We start from the raw sequence: 24373 nt of genomic DNA on the forward strand, positions 1-24373 counted from the left end.
GTCCTTTTTCTTGTTTTCCCCTTTTCTATACGTTCACCATGTGCCTACCATACATGTAGCTACGCGAACTGGTAGATTGATCGCACTAGCAGTAAATAACTGACTGCAAGTAAAATAATAATTGTTATTTTCATTCAGTTGTGCGAGTTGTTCCTTTTTTGGGGGGAAGCTTTTTTTAGGGGTGGAGGGGCTAGTGAGTTTTTAAAAATATTTTTTGTTTACATCCCCTCCCCAACCCCTTTATCAACGCTTCTGGCATGACTAGCCAGGTTGTTACAGGGCGATGGGCGAGTTGTGTATTGATCTGGCTTTTTTTTTAATACAGGTCTATATTAGAAATTTATAGTAAACCGACTTACACCCATAACTCTATTAAAAGAGCGATACACTTCTAATAATTTCATTTTCGAGACCAAAATCTTGTCTCTCTTTTCATTTATGTTCATTTCTTGCTATGCTATTATGCACAAGCGATGCACACTCAATATACATGGTATAGGTAAATGAAATAATAAATCACTGTCAATATTAATTTTCCCGTGTAGTACCTACGCCCCAACATTTACTATTTGCATCATGTAAATAGGTTTGTCCTCTCTTTGGAAGGCACTGTGCACCGAGGGGTGAATGTCTACGAAGCAAGGGAAAAAACCACCACTGCGTGCAATAAAGTACCAGTTGCAAATTGTCTGTTTTTCTTTCAATGAACTGTCATAACCGCTATTCACAATGATGTCATGTGGCCTGTTTGAATTTGAACGGCTTAACAACAGTTAGGTACACAGGCCATAAAAGGAAATTGTGTTCATCTATTTTGTTATGTAGATTCCAGGGTCAAATTTAAGCTTAAAACTTAGCCACGGACTGAATTTGGAAAATCGGTGCCTAAAGTGCCCCAAAATTATGTTTTAGGGACCCACCAGTCTTTTTTTAATGCATCTCAGAACAAACATTTTGGCTGAAAATATTCGTTTTGTGTATACAACCCACTTTGAACAAAACAGTGATATATGATATACGGTAGGACCTACAGTAGACATCATTTTATTTTATATGTCTGTCTGTATGTAATTATATTCTGTAAAGCGTGTTAACTTTCCTTTGACTTTTTGCAGGATATAGCACACCGTTGATCTAACGAAGCCGGCCATCTGACTCTACAGTTTTGACAATTGTATACATCATGTCGGGACTGTGTGGAGGGAAGATGTTTATCTCGACATTATTTCTTGTCGCTGCCACAATGTACAGCGTTAGCGGACAAGGTCAGTAAAAGCCAAACTTGAACTCTGGTATAGGAATTGAATTTAGAGAGAAAATTGCTATGATTTATTCTGGATTGTTTATCCTACAAAAGATTCCCGGTTGTTTGAACCAGTGGCATAAAAACAAACGCACACAAACTTACTGGGCAACATCTTAAATCGGTAAAAAGCACAACTGGCACATAATGACATGTGTTAAAGGGACTTGATAACGTTGTTCAGATCTTTAAGAGAGGAAATGGTGCTAAGGTAGTGACTTTAATGCTAGATGTACAATTAAAGATAATCTGAATGTTTGAGAGAAGACAGACCATTATTATCGATAAAAATGGGGAAAAATGATTTGATCGATTCCTTAATTCTCCCAACTACATTTTATTACAATTTAATTGCATTTTAGGTGACTGTAAATCGTCACAAAGCAATGAATTGGCTTTCCATACCATTCCAGATATTTTGAGTGTTGATTGATTTTTAAAAGCCTGTCATATGTCTTATTTTCATGGAAAAACGGTTGGGAAAATTCAAAAATGGTTTGAAGAATTGACTGTTAGAGGGTGTCGCACAGTGACGCGTTCAAGAGAAAAAAATCATGATTATCTTTGTCGTTTGAGAATTTGTTCAGGATGTAAGAGAGTTAGTACAGTAAAAGGAATATAATAAGTAACATTTCATACAAAAATTACGCATATTTTTCATCAACCTTCAACAATGTTACCGAGATACTTTAAGCAGGAAGAAATGGAAAATATCAAATAATTGAACCTCTAATTCTTATTCCACACGAGAAACTTTTAAAGAATAAGTTTTACTCGGCCTTCAAAGGTTTTTATATATTTTGTTATAGTTTGCTTGTTTAACTAGTCACTGTGCACCTTCGCCTAAATACGATTTCTAATAAGTCATTAAACCGTATGTACATATTTTATGTTCTTTTTTCTTTATTCTGATGCAGATTGCATAGTGCCGAGTTTTCCTGCCAACTTGCTTATGCCCTCACAGGAATGCTTGCCTCAGAGTTCTTTGAGCAATGGCACCATTTGTATGTTTGTATGTGATGAGGGATATACATTGATCGGTAATGATACGGTCGAATGTATCCTATCTGATCCGCCGGTGCTGGAGCTCCCTTCGTGTCAAGGTAAATAATCAAATCAAATGAATTCATCGACATTTAGGATACGCTCTTTGGATTAAGATCAATAGACATGAAATAAAAGCATAGAAGAACGAAAACAGAATACAATAATTGTGTTAAAAATTGATCAGATATTCAAGTGATGTATATGAACGAGTAACTACAAAAGAAAAATTCATCTAATTTATAGTTCGATGATGATAATAACGTATCTTTACTTCAATGAAACTGTATTCTTATTCCTCCCGGTTCGTTCGACTGTACATTTACTTAAAGTTTGATAGGGGAGGTATGTAATATCATAGTTGTCCCGAGGCACCGAAATGTCTAGATACGTCACTGTCTGCTAGTGGTGTCACAACTTTTATTGTACCCGATTTCCAAAACAATAGTCGTTTTTGCCTCGGGGTTCATGACACGTGAAACAAACAAAAAGCGATTCGGCCTATGTGACTTAATACATTTCTTGGTGCTAATCATATCTCATGAAGTTCGTATTGTTTTTCCATCTGCATCAACAGCTCTACCGACTATAGAGGAACCATCAACAAATCAAGCTACTACAGCTGAACCATCGACCATTTTACTTACTATAACAGAACAATCGCCAACTCAATCTACCACACTGGAACCATCAACAACTCTAGCAACTACAGCGGAACCATCGACCAGTCTAGTTACTACAGCATCATCATCAGTAACTCCATCTACCACAATGGAACCATCGACCAGTCTAGTTACCACAGCGTCATCATCAGTAACTCCATCTACCACACTGGAACCATCGACCATTCTAGATACTACAGCGTCATCATCAGTAACTCCATCTACTACACTGGAACCATCGACCAGTCTAGTTACTATAACAGAAACATCAACAACTCCTTCTACTACACTGGAACCATCGACCGGTCTAGTTACTACAGCATCATCATCAATAACTCCTTCTACTACAGCAGAACCATCGACCAGTCTAGTTACTATAACAGACACATCAACAACTTCTTCTACTACAATGGAACCATTGACCGGTCTAGATACTACAGCATCATCATCAATAACTCCTTCTACTACACTGGAACCATCGACCAGTCTGGTTACTATAACAGACACATCAACAACTTCTACTACTACACTGGAACCATCGACCAGTCTAGTTACTACAGTGTCACCATCAATAAATCCTACTACAGCGGAACCATCGACCAGTCTAGTTACTATAACAGAAACATCAACAACTCCTTCTACTACACTGGAACCATCGACCAGTCTAGTTACTACAGCGTCACCATCAATAACTCCTTCTACTACAGCGGAACCATCGACCAGTCTAGTTACTACAGCGTCATCATCAATAACTCCTTCTACTACACTGGAACCATCGACCAGTCTAGTTACTATAACAGAAACATCAACAACTCCTTCTACTACACTGGAACCATCGACCAGTCTAGTTATTATAACAGACACATTTACAACTCCTTCTACTACATTGGAACCATCGACCAGTCTAGTTATTATAACAGACACATCAACAACTCCTTCTACTACATTGGAACCATCGACCAGTCTAGTTATTATAACAGAAACATCAACAACTCCTTCTACTACAGCGGAACCATCGACCAGTCTAGTTACTACAGCGTCATCATCAATAACTCCTTCTACTACACTGGAACCATCGACCAGTCTAGTTATTATAACAGACACATTTACAACTCCTTCTACTACATTGGAACCATCGACCAGTCTAGTTATTATAACAGACACATCAACAACTCCTTCTACTACACTGGAACCATCGACCAGTCTAGTTACTACAGCATCATCATCAATAACTCCTTCTACTACAGCGGAACCATCGACCAGTCTAGTTATTATAACAGACACATTTACAACTCCTTCTACTACATTGGAACCATCGACCAGTCTAGTTATTATAACAGACACATCAACAACTCCTTCTACTACATTGGAACCATCGACCAGTCTAGTTATTATAACAGAAACATCAACAACTCCTTCTACTACAGCGGAACCATCGACCAGTCTAGTTACTACAGCGTCATCATCAATAACTCCTTCTACTACACTGGAACCATCGATCAGTCTAGTTATTATAACAGACACATTTACAACTCCTTCTACTACATTGGAACCATCGACCAGTCTAGTTATTATAACAGACACATCAACAACTCCTTCTACTACATTGGAACCATCGACCAGTCTAGTTATTATAACAGAAACATCAACAACTCCTTCTACTACAGCGGAACCATCGACCAGTCTAGTTACTACAGCGTCATCATCAATAACTCCTTCTACTACACTGGAACCATCGACCAGTCTAGTTATTATAACAGACACATTTACAACTCCTTCTACTACATTGGAACCATCGACCAGTCTAGTTATTATAACAGACACATCAACAACTCCTTCTACTACATTGGAACCATCGACCAGTCTAGTTATTATAACAGAAACATCAACAACTCCTTCTACTACAGCGGAACCATCGACCAGTCTAGTTACTACAGCGTCATCATCAATAACTCCTTCTACTACACTGGAACCATCGACCAGTCTAGTTATTATAACAGACACATTTACAACTCCTTCTACTACATTGGAACCATCGACCAGTCTAGTTATTATAACAGACACATCAACAACTCCTTCTACTACATTGGAACCATCGACCAGTCTAGTTATTATAACAGAAACATCAACAACTCCTTCTACTACAGCGGAACCATCGACCAGTCTAGTTACTACAGCGTCATCATCAATAACTCCTTCTACTACACTGGAACCATCGACCAGTCTAGTTATTATAACAGACACATTTACAACTCCTTCTACTACAGCGGAACCATCGACCAGTCTAGTTACTACAGCGTCATCATCAATAACTCCTTCTACTACACTGGAACCATCGACCAGTCTAGTTACTACAGCGTCATCATCAATAACTCCTTCTACTACACTGGAACCATCGACCAGTCTAGTTATTATAACAGACACATTTACAACTCCTTCTACTACATTGGAACCATCGACCAGTCTAGTTATTATAACAGACACATCAACAACTCCTTCTACTACACTGGAACCATCGACCAGTCTAGTTACTACAGCATCATCATCAATAACTCCTTCTACTACAGCGGAACCATCGACCAGTCTAGTTATTATAACAGACACATTTACAACTCCTTCTACTACATTGGAACCATCGACCAGTCTAGTTATTATAACAGACACATCAACAACTCCTTCTACTACATTGGAACCATCGACCAGTCTAGTTATTATAACAGAAACATCAACAACTCCTTCTACTACAGCGGAACCATCGACCAGTCTAGTTATTATAACAGACACATCAATAACTCCTTCTACTACAGCGGAACCATCGACCAGTCTAGTTACTATAACAGAAACATCAACAACTCCTTCTACTACACTGGAACCATCGACCAGTCTAGTTACTACAGCATCATTATCAATAACTCCTTCTACTGCAGAGGAACCATCGACCATTCTAGATACTATAACAGAAACATCAACAACTCAGGCTACTACAGCGTCAACGGATCCATCAACAACTCAGGCTACTACAACGGAAGTAACAACAACTCAGGCTTCTTCAACGTCACCATCAACATCAACTTCTTCTACCAGTACGAAAGGTAGATGTGACCTTATTTTGGTGGCCTTTTAATTTTTACTTTAACATGATATTATTAGAATTCGTTACCGATTTCATTTAATTTATTTAATCATAATTGTTCAAGCCCAACTCTAAAGTTTGTTCAAACTTTGTCCATATACTTTTTCTACTTTGAAAAATTCTTTCTTTCTTTCTTTAAAGTTAGATCAACAATTAATCAATTTATTTATATTTGTGTTTAATGTATATAATATCTATATATTCTAATAGCTATCAATTTCTTGTCATCTGTCAATCATTAGTGAGCTAACAAGCGACAGTTGTATGTAACTTCTCCCAGATCAGCACATACTCACAAAAGAATTGCATTCTTTCATACAATACCTCCACGTTACCTTTCTTTTCCCGGTGATGCTACAGCACGTATGGTCTACTTTAAACAGGGGGTCAGCTCTAATGTAGCTACATACTACTGTCTCTGTTTAGCTCACCAATGCTTGTAAGATGATGTCATAAGATGAATGAGATCTGGAGCATTTTTTTACGATGGAGCTTAGCAGGTCTGAGAAAATTATTTTAAGTAAAAAATCTATGAAATATATTTAAAAGTTTGAATAATAAAATATGAGTTGTATGCAGCCATGCCAATTAATAAGAATCAACTTATATTGGGATTTTGCCCCACCTTTAATGTGGATATTTCAAACCTTTTCCTTCAGATGTCGTGTGCACACTCCCGGAGACTTTCCCGTCATTATTATCGTCTTCGTCCGCAGACTGTATTGCTGGGAGTTCCATCGACTATGCTACCACCTGTTACTTAGAATGTTCGATGGGGTATATGTTGATTGGCAATCATACTATAACGTGTCAGAGTAAAGGAGCTCTATCACACCCTCTGCCTTATTGCGATGGTAAGGGTACCTTCTATCATTAAACAGCTTTTTTTGTGTGTGTTTATTTGCTTGTGTGTTTGTTAGGACTTTCGTTTTCTTCATTTTGTTTCACGTTATTTGTTGAGCTTTGCCTTTGTTTTGATTTTGTTTTGAGAGGGCGCCAGTGATCTATCTGGATATCGAAATATATACAAAACGTAGGTAATGGGAGCTCGGGGTTCTGGAAATACAATATAGGGCAATCTTGATAAATAATTGTGCAGAGCATAGATCCGTATTAAACAGCATGAATTTCATCCAGAAAAAAGAGGAGTGGGGGGGGGGGGGGGGGGGTGTGCGGACTCCCCCTCCCCACCTCTACTTATATTAACTAACTACAACTGATTCCCACAAATCGTCAATGAGAAGGAAATCAGTGGCGGATCCAGGGGGGGGGCCGAAACGGCAGGAAAAGAAAAAAAAGAGGAAGAAAAGAAAGGAGAAGAGGAGAAAAAAAAGGAGAAGAGAAAAGAAAGGAGAAGAGAAAGGAAAAAAGAAGAGAAAAGAAAAAAGAAGAGAAAAAATAAAGAAGAAAGCCCCCCCCCCCCCCCTCCCCCCCCCCCCCCACTCCGGGGTCGGAGGGACCGAATCTGTGTTCCCAAAATTTCCGATAAATAATTACTTTTCACGCAATTCCGGCCTGTAATACACACAAATCCGGCCCGTACACCGGAGATAGAGGGGTGCTTTCAAAGAGAGGGAACATACATGTGCGTACCCTAGATAACACTGAGTGGGTGGAGGGGGGGGGGGGGTGGGGAAAAGAAAAGTCGGGTGAGAAAGGGGGAAAGACAAGGAAATGGCGCTATGCGACAGTAACGATGAATAAGGAAAAACTGTAATCAGGAGATTTGGGGGTCATTCCAGAAGGCTTGGCAAACGTTATTGAATAGAGGGGGGCCGGGCCGGCCGCATAAAATCTCGAGCCGCGGATTCAAAGTTAAACGTTAAGAACAGCCCCTGCGGTTATCACTCTTTATTGAGAAATTTGAAAAGGGCATAATATTTTGGATGTCTTTTAAATAGAAGCTATATACTCAACAGTCAAATTTTAAATTAACGGTAGGGCCGCTTCACAACTCTTTTTTTGCCCTTCATTTGGATTCAGCTCATACCAACTCGCTTGTGCTTGTATTTGAACTCATGTTGGTAGTAATCATGGACAGGGGCGGCAATCCTGGGCCCGATAGGGGGACACGTCCCCAAGGAGTTTAGAAATATAGCTAGAAAGAAATATAGCGGAAAGAACGTACATATTGGGCTTAAGGATTTTCTAGAATGCATAATTTCAGCATTCAACATTGCAAAATCTCGCTTAGTCGCTACGCCCCGGCCCTCGCTCGACACTCCCGGCCGTGATTTATCCATGGTTGGTGTAATAGATCTTTTTTTCCCTTTCATTTCTACTAACCTAATTGTGTGCTATCACAATCATGATTGTTTCATTTTCCCTTTAAAGCAGGCGCGTAGCCAGTGGCGGTAGGGGCAGTAAGAGGACATTTTTGAAAATTCTGACAAGTCGAGAACGGTACAACGAATCGTCTTCTTTCTCTAATAATTCAATGAAATGTCAAAGCTTCCGCGCATCGCTCGGGAGGGGGAGGGGGCAACTGAATTCTGACAAGGATTGGGAGTCGAGAATGGTAAAACGAATCATCTTCTTTATCTAATAATTTAATGAAACATCAACGTTTCCGCGCTTCGCGCGGGAGGGGGAAAACTGAATTCAGAGAAGGATTAAGAGTCGAGAATGGAACAACGAATCATCTTCTTTCTCTAATAATTTCAATAAACTATGAAAGGCCAAAGCTTCCGTGCTTCGCGCGGGAGGGGGGGGGGGCGGGAGGTGGCTGAATTCAGAATTCAGTCAAGTAATAAGAGTCGAGAATGGTACAACAAATCTTCTTTCTCTAATAATTAATGAAAGGGCAAAGCTTCCACGCTTCGCGCGAGAGGGGGGGGGAAACTGCATTCAAACAAGGATTAAGAGTCGAGAATGTTACAACGAATCGTCTTCTTTCTCTAATAATTTAATGCAAAGTCAGAGCTTCCGCGCTTCGCGCGGGAGGGGGAAAACTGAATTCAGACAAGGATTAAGAGTCGAGAACGGTACAACGAATCGTCTTCTTTCTCTAATAATTTAATGCAACGTCAGAGCTTCCGCGCTTCGCGCGGGAGGGGGAAAACTGAATTCAGACAAGGATTAAGAGTCGAGAACGGTACAACGAATAGTCTTCTTTCTCTAATAATTTAATGAAATGTTAAGCTTCTGCGCTTTGCTCGGGAGGGGAAAAACTGAATTCAGAGAAGGATTAAGAGTCGAGAATGGAACAACGAATCATATTCTTTCTCTAATAATTTCATTAAACTATAAAAGGTCAAAGCTTCCACGCTTTGCGCGGGAGGGGGAAAACTGAATTCAGAGAAGGAATACGAGTCGAGAATGGTACAACAAATCGTCTTCTTTCTCTAATAATTAATGAAAGGTCAAAGCTTCCGCACTTTGCGCGTAATGGGGGGGGGGGGGGGAGCGAGATACCCGAATATGAGTTTTTGATATCTTTTCTCGTTTATTTTGGTGATAAATAACACTCTCACAAAAAAATATTATGCTCAAATTGTTGCTCGCTCGCTTCGCTCACTAGCCGAATTGTGAAACCAAAAAATTACTTTTTCGGGCAAGAGGCTGTAGCACCCCCCCCCCATCCCCAATGAAAATGTCAAAAATTGTACCGGTATGGTGCTTCTAATGTGACCTTGAAAAAACAGTCTGCGCAATTTTCAAATTTCCGGCCCCCCCCCCCTATTGGAAAATCCTGGATCCGCGCCTGGAAATGATGTGAATTTTATTTCAATGTCAAATTTCAATGTCAATTTCTAAAATACACACTACGTGTCTCAAAATAAAACTTGACATTTTAAAAAGTAGAAGGTTGAAAAAGCATGGGGAAGGGATGTCAGGGGAGTCCGGACCCCTAATCGTTCTGTTTTCCATGTCGAAAATTCTGTGTATCTACCACCCACACACACACACACTTGTTGTTGCTTTTTCATCTTAATCCTTTTTCTTTTTCTTGTCAGATTACTTTTAGAGGGACTAAATCCCCCATTTTACGAAACCCTTGAGCCGCCCCTGCCAAGGCAACCTTATACACAGTTAAAATTTTTGTGAACAAGTTGTTTAAAAGTTTAAACAACTCTTGATTAACGGGTGACCTGATCTAAGAGTTGTTTAAAATGTTAAGCAACTCGAGTTGTTTAAAGTTTAAACACTTAGTTGATCAACATTTTGAACAACTTGTTTAAAATCACAATTTAAACAACCGGTGTTGTTTAAAGACGGTTGTTTAAAACGGAGCTGTTGTTCAGTGGAGGTTGTTTACACCAACTGGGTTGTTTAAAGAAAGTTGTTTAAAAAGGAGCTGTTGTTCAGTGGGGGTTGTTTACACCAACTGGGTTGTTTAAAGAAAGTTGTTTAAAACGGAGCTGTTGTTCAGTGGGGGTTGTTTACACCAACTGGGTTGTTTAAAGAAAGTTGTTTAAAAAGGAGCTGTTGTTCAGTGGGGGTTGTTTACACCAACTGGGTTGCTTAAAGAAAGTTGTTTAAAATGGAGCTGTTGTTCAGTGGGGGTTGTTTAAACCAACTGGGTTGTTTAAAGAAAGTTGTTTAAAAAGGAGCTGTTGTTCAGTGGGGGTTGTTTACAACAAAAGGGTTGTATAATGGGGTATAATTTGGGTTTGATACTCTGAATAAGTGCACCACTACTTCTTGGTCTCTATATAGGTATATGAAGACTAGGGTAATTCTGCAATTCATGAATTAGCGCCAAAACAGTGCCCATTTTGCATGAGCGCGCATGCACGCACGTATAAACTGCATATATAGGGATGCATGCAATCTCTATGGCAAGGAATTTAGCACACGATCTATAACCGAGTGCGCGATCAGTGCCGCACTGCATGACGCGACGATTTTAAGTCTACCTATATTCTGACATTTGCGTACAGATACTGAAAATTTTAACTGTGAACTTACGCTATAAGTTAAAAACTTCAAATTGGTTAATAGAAAAGTGATTTCAATTAAGCCACTGAATCCCTGCAGTCACTTAGAAGCGCGTCGGTAGCTTGGTCGGCCATGATGTGTGTTGTGTTGTGGGCTGGAAAGTAATAACTATTAAGCTAAATAAATGTAAGTTTAGAGACAAACAAAATGGAGCCTGCAGAAACACGTGTGGTTGCTTTGGTAGTTTAATCCAGACTCAATATCCATGTGCTTTTACATATGTATCAATCTGTGTAGTCAACAGAAGACCCTTGCATACACTTGCATTGTGTGTATGCATCTAATATGAATAACAATGAGCTGTGCCTAAACAGCTGCACTACATTTCTAAGTGGCATGTTAATTTCAATTGCATGTTAGTTTCAAGGAACCTGTTTCTAAACATAACAATGTGAAATAAAGCTTTTAGCCAACGGGCACTTTACTGGCACGAGACACATGACGTCATATGTAAACAACACTGTCTAAAAGCTCTCGTATAGTAAATATAGCAGTCATTAAATTTTAAACAGCGAATGTTTAACAAAACTACTTTCGTTTCGAGCAACGTTGTTTACAATTTGTTCAACTGTTGTTTAAGATAGTGTACAACTGTAAGTGAACATCACTTTTTTAAACAGCGTTTTTACCGTGTACGTTAATACGGTGTATGCCTAGATTTAGTTACTAATTAACTCATTCTCTCCTTATTTTGTTTTCAGCTGTTGATACGTACATTGTAGTCGCAACATTTCTTAATAAGACTTTCGTCAGTAGCCTGACAGATAGAACATCTCCCTATTTCATTCAAATCGTAGCAGAATTGGTGAATTATGTAAGTATGTTTTCTTGTTCATGATTGAATCCATTTCATCTACTTCATATCTTGCTCTTCAGAATAAACCGTTCTGTCAAGCACAATTACAGTCACATTTGTTTCTTCGTTTGGAATATGCCCATGTCAAAGATTTCTTTTTTAAACTATTTCGATATATATATATATATATATATATATATATATATATATAGTTATATATAGTTCATATAAATATTTACCATCTTCATCTAAACTATACATTTTCCACAGCACAGTGTCTAATTGTTGCTGTCAGTGTTTTGATATCTGTATGATATTTGTATGGGTAGTGTAGTAGGTCCAATCATCGTGGGTAAATAAGTTTCACTGGAGGAGGGTGTAGGATGGTTGGGGATGTTTGGGGAAGGGTCGAACAAAAGTGACAGGGGGCAATGGAATAGTTATTGACATTCTAGAGAAAAGAACCATCGAGTAGAGGGTAGGAGTAGAAGAGGTCCGTATCATCTTTTCGTGTTGCCTTCCATCTCTTTCTTGCTCTCTCTTTCTATATTTTTCTATTTTAAATGCCATGCTCTAGTGGATACGTCGCTGGACTGTGAATCACATGGTTCATGTCCATAGCCAACACATATCTACCTTTGACACTCTCCACCCAGGTGTAGTAACTGGATACCCTCTAGGAAGACATTTCTTGAATGCTCGTGTGCCTTATCACGGTAGATTGGCTTAAAAAACCCCGTCAAAACTACTAGGCCAGAAGGGATTAGACCACACAGCGAGGTCACTGACAGGTGGCTATCTCATCAACTCAGCTCTCAACTAACATAAGAAAAAGAGGATCATGGGGGACCAATAGGCACCGATTGGGGAAGTTTTCTATATAGAGGGAGCAAGTAGCTACAAGTAGGACAGTAGGGCTGTATTGATACTGACGACGCTACCCTGGGAAAAAAACATGATCATCATTGTTGTAATTTTTTATTATTTTTATCATCATCTTTATCATCATAATTATCATTGTTATTATTATTTTTTATTATTTGTATTATCATAATAGTCATCATCATCATCATTATTATAATTAGGCTTCTTGTTAAAAAGCCTATGAGTTCTTCTTTGTGTTGCTTTCAGATACAAGTGCCTTTGAGTAATCGCTTTACTGAGACAGTATCGGTGACAGTCAACACACTCACTGCAGGGAGCATCCTTGCTGAGTTCTCTGTAGTCATAGATGTAGTCGACAGAAGTACACTTCAAGATATGGAACACTTATCGACAATCCATGCTACATTGATTGATATTGCTGAGGCAGACCCGACATATATGAACCCAGACTCAATTGGAACATTTAGTACAGGTGAATGCGAAAAAGTGCATATTTTTACATTTTTGTATTTGATTTGATTTGATTTCTGCATTTTTCCAAATATAATAACAGAATATCAAAGAACATATAAACGTAAGGTATAATATAATAATAATATTTATATATATATATATATATATTTTTTTTTTTTTTTAACATATGTACATGTACATGTACATTTTTTTTTTTTTTTTTTTTTTTTTTTTTTTTACATAAAAAAAAATTATGTTCATATAATAAAGAAACTTAATATTTCTATTGACACGATCGCACAGACTTCAAGGAAATCAACCCTTGGCCAATTCCAATACCCAGTTGTTTATCCAATTAAAATCATATGCAGAAGACGTAATACGTTATTTTGATGTTCACATATTTAAATGGGAAGATGGACAATTTTAAATGACTTCCTGATTTTTGTTTTGCGATCGTATTTATATACGTGGTATTTCCTGAATAAAGCTACGAAAAACTCTGATGAATTATCGGAAAAGTGCACCATTCAAAACATTCATAAATCCCTACTGAAATAAAGAAGTTCAAAGTATGCGATGGTTTCATCCATCCATCATAGATTACACCAACGTTTTCCGAAGTGTGGTCATTTATTATCATTATTGTATTACGATAACAAAAATAATCAAATCAAAAGTATGAGCAGAGTATGATGCTTCAAAGGGGGAAATGAAACATTTGAATAAGAAATCCCCTCTTGAATTACTCACCCTTGTCCATTCGTTTGACTTGACAGTGACCTGCCCAGCGGCAACCGTCGTGACAGCGTACGGATCGATAGCAATGTTTGAGAGCGGCGCCATCAACGGTAGAGCTAACTCAACCAACGCCACCTGTCCATACTATACAGAGAGAGGTTAGTCAAATCCAAAGCTTTCTCTGGATACTTGTGTTTGGGAAGTGAACAAAGTAAGAAGAATTACAGTATGTCTTTTATCCCCTTGCTTAACACGTAAACCATGAGCGATTGAACCTCGTTCACGTTATGATGCAGTAAAACCGCATTATTTGTTTTAATGATGATGTGACAAGGTGATCTCGAAATTGTATTGTGACCCGAGACGAAGTCGAGGGTCATTGTGCAGGCTCGAGATAACCTAGGAGCTAGTTTAAACCGTACCCCCCAAAATAAGCAGTCAATATTTCTTTTAACACACCTCATCCCCTGTATCAATTCTCAAACAACATTCAATAGAAATGTATATATTTATAGAGTCTAGGGAAATTTACCCGTCTAAGGGTATTGCGTCTTGGCATTGTACGTCCAAGAAGAAAAACTATGACCGGTCAATATTTTTGCGCTATACTGCCGAGCAGTCAGTAGTGAATGTCATGCCTGCAGTTGTGACCAATCATTGACCTAGAATGTTCCTATGATATAATTAATTACTTACTTAATTATTCAATAATGTAATAACCTCAGTCACTAAATTAATTCACACATAAGAATGGCACCATTTCCACTCCCTGGGGAGTGGGAATAGTCACCTTGAGGGGATAAGCAATTTCTATCACAAAGGCTTTGGTCATCCTACCAAGTCCCCGTTTCTCTCTCCACTTGGGTATGGGGTAGCAAATATAGATGAATGCCTTGCCAAATTACATAAGTACAGTGTAGGGGGTCGAACCCCATGACCTTTGCATTTACAGTCAAGGGCTTCAACCACTCGGCTACAACACCTCTATGAGTGTCGTGGTCGAGTGGTGTAAGGCGCTTGACTGGAGATGCGAAGGTCGAGGGTTCAAATCCCGACACGGTACTAATATCCTTTGGCAAGATATTTACATGCACTTGCTACTCTTCCACCCAGGTGTTAAAGAGAAGGTTGAGTTCTGGGAAGAAGTGAAAAATAATTTGTGAGCGTTATCATTCTTATTATGCAAGTGTGGAAGAACATCAGATAAGACATGTTCCTTGAAAAGCATGGCTCTTCAAATGCCTTCATATTCTAAATATGTCATGTTCATTGTAAAACTCGGGGGGTAGGATTTTTACGCCACGTGTTCTTGTAGTCCCATGTACATCTTTCTGTGTACAGTGTTTGTAACTTTACCAAGACTTGGCCAAATTTTTTATCATTTTGATGATTCCAGAACCTTGCAATACACACAAATTCTTATATGCTAAATGATCAACCTTTTCTGGTCGATTTCACACCGTTTCTTTCACAATGCAATCGCATGACCAGAACTCAACTTCATCTTTAAATGGGTACCCGGTAGGATTCGAAAGTTCATGTGGTTGGACGAGCAAGTGTGCGCTTGTAAAATGACGACTGGCTGGAATGCTCCCCAGGGAGTGGAAAATGTGCATACATTGTGTGCGGTTAAGCCTGATTCCGATGAACGGGGTAATAATATATCTATAAAGCGCTTAGGCACATCGTTGGATTGATGTATTGAGCGCTATATAAACACGGAATATTATTATTATTGTTATTATGAACTACTGGAAAGTTTCTTTATCAATATTGAACTTTTGTTTTACAGGAGATCAGCCTGTAGAAGGTGTATGTGAAGGAGATTATACCAGTGCATGTAACTGGGTAATACCAGAGATGAACTGCGGAAGGAACTTGACTGTTGAAGTGATTCTTGAGATCCTAAAAAACGTCAGTATATTCTTGAATTCAAGGATCATAGTTTTGAAACAACGTTTTTGGCATCCAAACTAAATTATTTGGAGGGTAGTCAATATCACGGCGAAGGCATTGAGACCAATTTTATTTTGTTTGTCAGTCGTCTTAAATAATACTACAATTCAGGCTGAACTGAAATTGAAATCGAATTATCATGAAATTTGAAATGGAATTAAATTGATATATATGTATGGAATTGGAATGGAAAGGAATTTAAATAGAAAAGATTCTGAAATAAAATTGAAATGTAAAATTGAAAATTAGTTCTTGAGGAAAACCCATGTTCTATGGTAATAACAAAATCCTCAAAGTAGTCATGTTTGGCTAGCTTTCTCTCTCCTCCCTTCTCGCTTTTTTTTCTCTCTCTCTCTCTCTGTCTTTCTCTCTCTCTCTCTCTCTCTCTCTTTATGTGTCTGTCTGTCTCTCTTTCTCTCTGTCTTTATATATATCTCGCTCTCTCTCGCTATGTAATAGCACTTTGAACGTGTTACCTCACAGTGCAGCGGCGATGACATGGACAATGTCACTTTTCTTCTCCTTTATTTTTTCCATTTTCCTCTTTTTGGGGAGAATAATAATCAGTTCCATTCATATCTAAACAGTACAACCATCTCAGGGTGAACGTTTCTTTACTTGCCATTCGCTTATATTTTTACCCTGTTTGATAACATTCTGCATTAGATTTCGCAGGTAGAAATCACTTCAGATAACGCAGCAGAAGTCGCTGAAGAGTTGGAAGACGTCACAAGCAGGGGCCAGAACATCTCCCTAGATGGTCTCAATGTAGTTGCAAAACTTCTTGAGGATATTACTGGAATAAATTCTACAGAGACAAAGGTGGGTATCGTTTTTAAGTAGTTTGGGTTTATTTATATAATCATTTTTCTTGTTGAACCGCTGCTACAGCTGAATAGTAACTGAATAGTAACTAAGCTTTTTTTGAACTGTAGTACGGTTATACTGCTTTAGCCGGTATTTCATATCTAAAAGTGCCGAGAGTTTACAGTCCCCTTTTCTATTTATTATAAATATTTGTGATTTACTTTACACACAATGTCAGTCTCGGTTCAAGAGATGTGTAGTAATAATGAGAGTTGTTAAGGTGATACTTACACGGGTCACTTACAAACACTTAGGGAATAGGGGAAAGGTCTTCAGAATTATTCTGTCACGATACTATCACAAATATTGCGTGTTAATCAACTGATATTTCATTTTCTGGAACCATAGGTGACTGAATCTATAGTAGAAATTGTAGATAACATCGCAGCCTTATCTGACGAACAGCTTGGTATGGCGGAGGAAGAGAATAGCTCGCCAAGCCGTGTAGTCTTGGCTCTCGAAGCACAGCTAGCTGTCGTAGAAGTGGAAAATGGCAGTAGCCGGTTTGTAGAAACAAATGTTGCCGCTGAGGTAAGGAAGACAGTTTGAAGTTCTCAATTGTTTTAGAGGAAGAGACATGCCATAGAAGTTAAGAAAAAAGTGCCATATAAGATTTTACAATCTATACTTTCGCTGTCTTAGCGACTGAGCGATTAGGTATTTTTAATAATAATGATAGTGGGTTCTTGTATAGCGCTTAAGTATGTCAAACTTTACACTCCTGGCGTTCAACAGTTATTACCCCGGCTTTAGCATGGCTGCCGTTATGGAGCTTTAGCATTTTATCGAATTAATTCTTACCAGGTATCCATTTTCCTCAACTGGGTCGAGTAAAAAAGGGTTAACAGTTTAAAGAACCTACGTGTACGCCATGTCTGGTAGGAGTTTTGTGAATTTTCAACGAATTTATCAAATTATCCATTACAATTGCTGTCAGTAACTGACAAACAAAAATAAATTTTACTGTTTTAAACACCTACCCTCTGGACATCCACCCCCGGATAGCCACCCCAGACGACTACCCCCGGGACAAATACCCCCGGACAACTACCCCCAGACAACTACCCCTAGGACAACTACCCCCGGAAAAGTCCTCCCGGGAAACTACCCCAAGACAACTACCCCTACGACAACCATCCTCTAGGACAACTACCCCCGCACAACTATTCTAGGGGGTAGTTGTCCTAGGGTGAAGTTGTCTGGGGATAGTTGTCCGGGGGTAGTTGTCCCGGGGGGTAGTCGGCCTAGAGGGTGGTTTGCCATGACATAACTTCTTTGATTTTTAGAATAATTCTTTTAGAGTCAGGCTAGCTTCTAGTTCTAGTTGTTTTTTTGTCATGCAATATCATTTTTCTCTGATATAAGTGCTCATTTTCATACTTCAATATTTGGTGTGTTAAAATGGCTCTCATGTTATACATGTTAAAAACGTACAATTACTTTTATTTTCTTCTAAGCAATAGCGAACCAATTCGATTTGCCTATTTGGGGCTCACCTTGCAGGGACTTTTTATGTGACCAGCTGTCAATAATTTTCTGTTCATACCTGAAATGGCTATTGTTCGCAATTGCACAATATCTTTTAAAAAAAACATTCGCTCATTTGGTCATTCCGTTTCAGGTACTTGATGTGAGCCTGGATGATTTAAGCCAGGGTTATACTGTCTTTATGGCTGTCACCGATGACGCTGAGAGCATCTCTGACGAAGGCTTCAACGTTGAAAGAGGTGACCAAACGGAAGAGCCAAAAGCCACCCAAGCACAGGCTGCACTCTTCCTCCCACCGGGTTTAGCGGACACGTTCTCTGGACGCAGAGGGCGTCTCGTCATCACGACGTATCGCGTGCCATCTCTGTTCCAGGACACGGGGATTGCACAGCTCAACAAAGATGAGGAGGAATTCAATCGAACATTGAATTCGAGGATCATATCAGCGTCTCTTAATAACGAGAAGGTGGAGGGTTTGAGCGAACCAGTCAGGATATCGTTTACTCCTGTGAATCCAGTAAGTAAGATTGGACAATAATGTATAGATCTTATAGGAAATACAGAATCGCTTCGCGTATTTGTAAAATGAGACATAAATGAATTGATGGTAGCGGGGCGAGGAAACGTAAGACAAATCTCGAGAGTATGATGTAAACTTTTGACTCTGATTTTATAGGATGATTTGAATATTTTTTTTGGTGTAAATGCAGCAAAGAACTTCATAGATCCATCAACAAAACAAGACCAATTTACATTAACAATGAATTATATCGTATTTCATTGTCGATAATTTCTACTTTATCTTTATTTCCAGAATGGGACCAATGCTTCGTGTGTATCCTGGGACTTTGACGAAAATGCCTGGTCTCAACGTGGATGCTTCAAGACGAGTAATGAGAGTAGTAACAGGATTGAATGCGAGTGTAATCATCTGACTAACTTTGGAATTCTCATGGTACGTGTTTAACTCTTCGTCTGAAATATCTTCACGTACACTGATTCATTCTTAATCTTTTTACTGAATTGAGCAGGCTAAATCTGCCAGTCGAGAGTTTGTGTTTAAATATGTTGACATGTCTTTGCCTCGAAAGTATAGTGCCTGATATACAGTCAAACCTGCTTGAGTGACCACTTGTCTACAAAGACCACCTGTCTACCGAGGACACATTTGTTGTTTCCCTTGAAAATGATTTTTGATTGAATCATGTACTAAAGGAACCTGTCTACAAAGAACACCTGTCTACAAAGGCTCCTTTTTATGTTTCCTTTGGGCGGTGGCGGTCGCTGTAGACAGGTTTGACTGTATATCAAAAGATTATATCCATAACACAACCCCAAAAGCTTGCATAAACTAGATTCTATATTCTGTAAAACTGCCTAAGGACAAACATAGTGTGAGGTACATAGGCCAAATCTTCTGTAATGGATTAACAGATGACATTAAAGATTTTGTATCACTCCAAAGCTTTCAAACGAATTTGTTATAAAAAAACACTCATTGTTAAATATGTAATTCTCTTCGCAGGTCAGTAATGGGGATTTGAATGACTGCCCCTATTATGTTTTATAATGTTTACAATGTGATATTATTGAGATTAATGCTGAAAAGCAACTTAAGTTTGCTTTTATTTTTCCTCCTCCACATACTGGTTTATCATCTTATATTCCCCATTGTCACTTGCTTGTCTTCTTATTAGGGAAATATTATTCGTATTTTAATTCCTTTTTAAAAACTGGAATGTGGAAAAATAACTGAAATGAAAAATAAAACATGTTGGCCGTATACGTTAAATTAATTATTAACCAAGATTTTAGTAATTCCCATGTATAACTCATTTGATTTAGTGGACACGGACTTTTACAACAGTCTTAAGTTGTTATTATCTTACGGTTTATCAACTACATTTTAAAATAAAAATGTCTTAACCCAAAGTTTCGTGTCCTAAGTGGGTATATTTTCTTCAATATTTTGTTGGTTTGGTTTGGTTTACTTATATTTTCCGAATAAAACAAGACGAAGATGGCGTTATAAACGAACTCGGACGCCCAGCCTAAGGGCTTTGAAGTTCGGAGATCACGTCATCTTCGGCTTGCAGGAAGTAGGTGGAGATCACGGTGGTTGAGATTATTAACTATTAAATCGGCAAGATTCTGTACTATTGACTCACATACGAGAGGTCGTATTCACGATTCGATCCTTTCCTGTAATAATAAAAAACTAAATTCTTTTCCCAGAGAATAATTTAATGTATTTGATTCTCTTTCTTTAATCGAGTTCAATATTGGTAGCATTTTGCTTTTCCTTTGTATATTTCGAACCTCCACCGATGGAGAATCAGCGTGCAATATTGTTTCTTTGTGGCTATTTTAGGTAAATGAGACCCAATCATTTTGTTATCATTATAGTTATTAATCCTATAAGGTACACGCGAGATTTGACATTCAAATAACAAAAATAAGGGCTAACCTTTGTTTATTAAAGTGGACGATTTCAGAATTGATAACATTTCAAACCTTCATTTTTCTTTCCGTTACAGGATATCTATGGAGGAGAAAAATTATCAGTTGAAGCAGATTTCATCCTTGAGATCATTAGTTATGTTGGTTGCCTGATATCAATATGGGGTCTTGTCCTGACAATCTTGACATATGGCACAAACAAGTGAGTACTATTACTAAGTGCCAAATTATTATGTTACATTGTCATTACAAATAAAAATAAACCATTCTTGTTCAGCACATGGAGAAGAATTTAAACCCGCTTAAATTCGTATTCTTTTGTGTTTCATTCATAGACATTTTCATGTAATAAAATAAATAAATGTTACTACGAAGACGATATTATTGATCGTCACCAATGAAGACCGCTTCTAAATAAGGCTGTCAATGGTTAGGTACTGAGAAAAGAATGTGATTTTCCGAACCCGAACCCGAATTGAAAGAAATAAAACAAAAATTCTCTCCTGCGAAAGGTTATTTCAAGTCAGCTTGAGACTTCCACAAGTTCGTTTAAAAGTCATTTTAGTGGAATTAAGGAAATCGTAAATTTGTTCATGAATTTAGTTATTTTATTATGGTAATGCAGTATTCACAGAGTATAAACAACTTTCTTCTGGTTCCCTTTTCTCGTCTCTCAGGAAGCTTCGAGACCGTAAACCCAACCAGATTCTCCTATCCCTCTGCTGTGCTTTACTAGGACTCTATGTGGTCTTTCTAGTGATGATATCAGTGAACACTAAACGAGATGTAACTGAGGTCTCCCCTCTCCCTTGCGCAATCCTGGCTGCATTTCTCCAATATTTCACCCTGGCATCTATTTTTTGGATGGCCGTTGAGGGCTTCAACATGTATAATCTCTTCATACTGGTTCTCAATACCTATTTGCCACAGTTTATGAGGAAAGCTTCGTTGATCGCTTGGGGTAAGCTTTCATCTGCTCCATGCATTAATATTAGGGCGTCACAGAATGGGGGATGGGACATGTGTTGTGCCCCTCCTTCGTTCCTTAGGCAATCATATGAAATAAATGTATCTACAGAATTTTATAAAATAGACATATCAACAGCAGTTGCCACGCAATAAACAAGAGGGCACAATATTCAATGTGCGTTATTTGCCGTTTTCAGAGCATTGGGCTTTACTGGGTTTTCTGAAGGTGTGTCTGACCGTTAGGACGCCGATAAAGCAAGTTAGTGTATTATGACTTGTTTTAAGCCTCTTATATGTAGTAAAAATGTTCTGAAAACATTACTGAACCCATTTTATTTCCTTTCAATTCATTCTATTTTTGTTTTATTTCATTTTATTTCATTTCCTTTTAATTATTTTACTTCATGTATGTTTCATCAGGATATCCCATTTAACAAAAGTTGGTCTTTCTTTCATAAGGCCCTGAAAATCCATAAAAACTACATGCACTTTTTAAGGAAGATAACAGACAATCAAGTAGCATAAACATATCAAATTATTATTACACATTATAAAATAATTCGTTGAAATTATCCAAGATTAAAAACATAATAAATATCAATAACGAAGCCGAAATGGATAAGCAAATGTATAATATAAATGTCACTTGCTGAGAGAAGAAAAGGAACGAAATATAGAAATAAGAAAGAAGAGGGAATAGACAGGGAGAGGAAGAACAGGACTAATATGAACTTGACCACTATCATATTGTTTGTTCTTTTTGTAGGTTGCCCTTTGTTAATAGTCGGGATTACTGCAGGTGCTTCGAGACAGTATTACGCACAGACGGATTTGTAAGTTTTATCATGCAGAATATATTTGTTTACACATCAGGTTTTTTTTTATTCCTCCGCCGTCGAAGGTAGTGCAATTGACATCACTTTTGCATTATGCTATATATCTCATATGCGATTGTTTACGAACCTTATACATGTTCATGTATGTTAATGTTGATTATGGACATGCGCAATGGACTCAATGGTGAAAGGAACACTTTCTAATTAAAAACCTAAATATAAGCTTCCTATGATAATGTTCTTTCTCTTTTTTTGATTAATAGCATTTCTCGTTTATGGGCTAATAAAAAGACGCTTTATACTAAATGTAACATTATCATCCTTGCATTTGTTGTTAATATTGTTATTATTATTATTATCATTTAATCATTAGTTCACACATTCCAGAAGGAGATGCACATTTATCTCAAGTCTTGGTGATCGTGTTATAAACTTAATTCAAAAACAGAAACCCGAGTAAGATGATGTTTTATTTTTGATTTATATATTGTGTTACAGTTGCTTCCCTGCCTTCTGGCCTCTGGTTGGTGGTCTCCTGATACCTATTGGTGTCGTCATGATCTTCAACTTTGTCATCTTTGTTCGGGTCATCATGCGACTGAACAAAACTATGAAAGGAAGACACCTTGACTCGGCAGATAAGCGCCAGCGGATTCGACGTTTCCAGAACGCAGTTTGCATCATGATTCTAATGGGTCTCACGTGGTCTCTTGGTTATCTCAGCATCATACAATCGGCCAGTGCGGTTGTGCAAGGACTCTTCACCGTACTGAACTCTCTGCAGGGGTATTTCATCTTCATGCTCTATTGCGTCAGACAGCCTCAGGTGCGCAGAATATGGCGTTCCCAGTTCAAATGCTGCTTACCTAAATCTTTCACGACGCCCTCTGCGGGCAGTTCCGGTTCTGGACAACCCAGCTCCACGTTTAAGCTCAGCTCAGCAATACGACCCTTGTCCAACTCGGACTCCAGCGGATTCCGCCCAGAGACAGTGCGGCTAGCTCCGCCGGAGAGACTTCCTAGAGCTTTGTATGATAATGCTGGTGCAGATTGGTGAAGATACCATGTAGAACTGATAGATTTTGAATTTTTTGTTTATTTATTAATTTTATTGAAATATATTTAATCAGGATTACAAGAATCAGATATATATTGTATATACAAAATCTGTTTAACGTCCTGGGCCTGAACAGAACGAAAATGTAATACACGGAAATAAAAATAATGAATATCACCAAAGCTCACTAGCAAATGTCAAAACAGTATAAAACTAACATATAAGAATAATAAGCATTAGAAGTAGTAAACAAAATTAAACGATAGGGTTGTCGAAATACACACAAATGTGTTTTTGATGCATTTATAGCAGTTTATTCGGACCGCTCTATGACTTCATCGCGTCTTTCTATTGTTACAGATTTACATGTAGAAGATTGAATTTCCGTTGGTTATTATTATTCCAACTGTAGGCGGTGGACATATTACTTGAAGGTTTTATGTAATACGATTGTTTCCCTTTTTATGATATATTACATTGTGATTCTTCATATGTTATAATTGAAATGAAGTGACCTACACGTACGCTGCAGCTTTTATCATTAACATATGATGCTCGAGCACATCTTAACGGAGTCAAGTGAACTTGTGCAAAACCATCAAGCTCAAACAGATAGTTCTGTGTCTCGTGTGCAAGACGAAAGCATAATAAATGATATTATATATATATATATATATATATATATATATATATATATATATATATATATAGACTGAAGAACTCAAATGAAACTTTCACCAATTAATTTAACACATATTATGAACGAAACGATATGAATATTA

General features: G+C 38.1%; 1 protein-coding gene across 1 annotated transcript; it reads left to right on the plus strand.

Moving 5' to 3' along the window:
- The first annotated feature begins 1183 nt into the window (after positions 1-1183).
- On the plus strand, positions 1184-23789 carry LOC115924717 (adhesion G-protein coupled receptor G4-like). The gene is made up of 17 exons (XM_030987485.1): positions 1184-1245; positions 2221-2307; positions 3003-4451; positions 4513-6101; positions 6802-6996; positions 11785-11897; positions 13011-13236; positions 13997-14116; positions 15751-15872; positions 16590-16736; positions 17130-17312; positions 18403-18786; positions 19084-19224; positions 20807-20931; positions 21407-21690; positions 22465-22531; positions 23033-23789. The coding sequence occupies exons 1-17, from the start codon at positions 1184-1186 to the stop codon at positions 23589-23591; spliced, it is 5853 nt and encodes a 1950-aa protein (XP_030843345.1). The 3' UTR covers positions 23592-23789.
- Positions 23790-24373: the final 584 nt, after the last annotated feature.

Source organism: Strongylocentrotus purpuratus, unplaced genomic scaffold (genome assembly GCF_000002235.5).
Source record: "Strongylocentrotus purpuratus isolate Spur 01 unplaced genomic scaffold, Spur_5.0 spur5_scaffold_16, whole genome shotgun sequence".
NCBI classification, from domain to species: domain Eukaryota; kingdom Metazoa; phylum Echinodermata; class Echinoidea; order Camarodonta; family Strongylocentrotidae; genus Strongylocentrotus; species Strongylocentrotus purpuratus.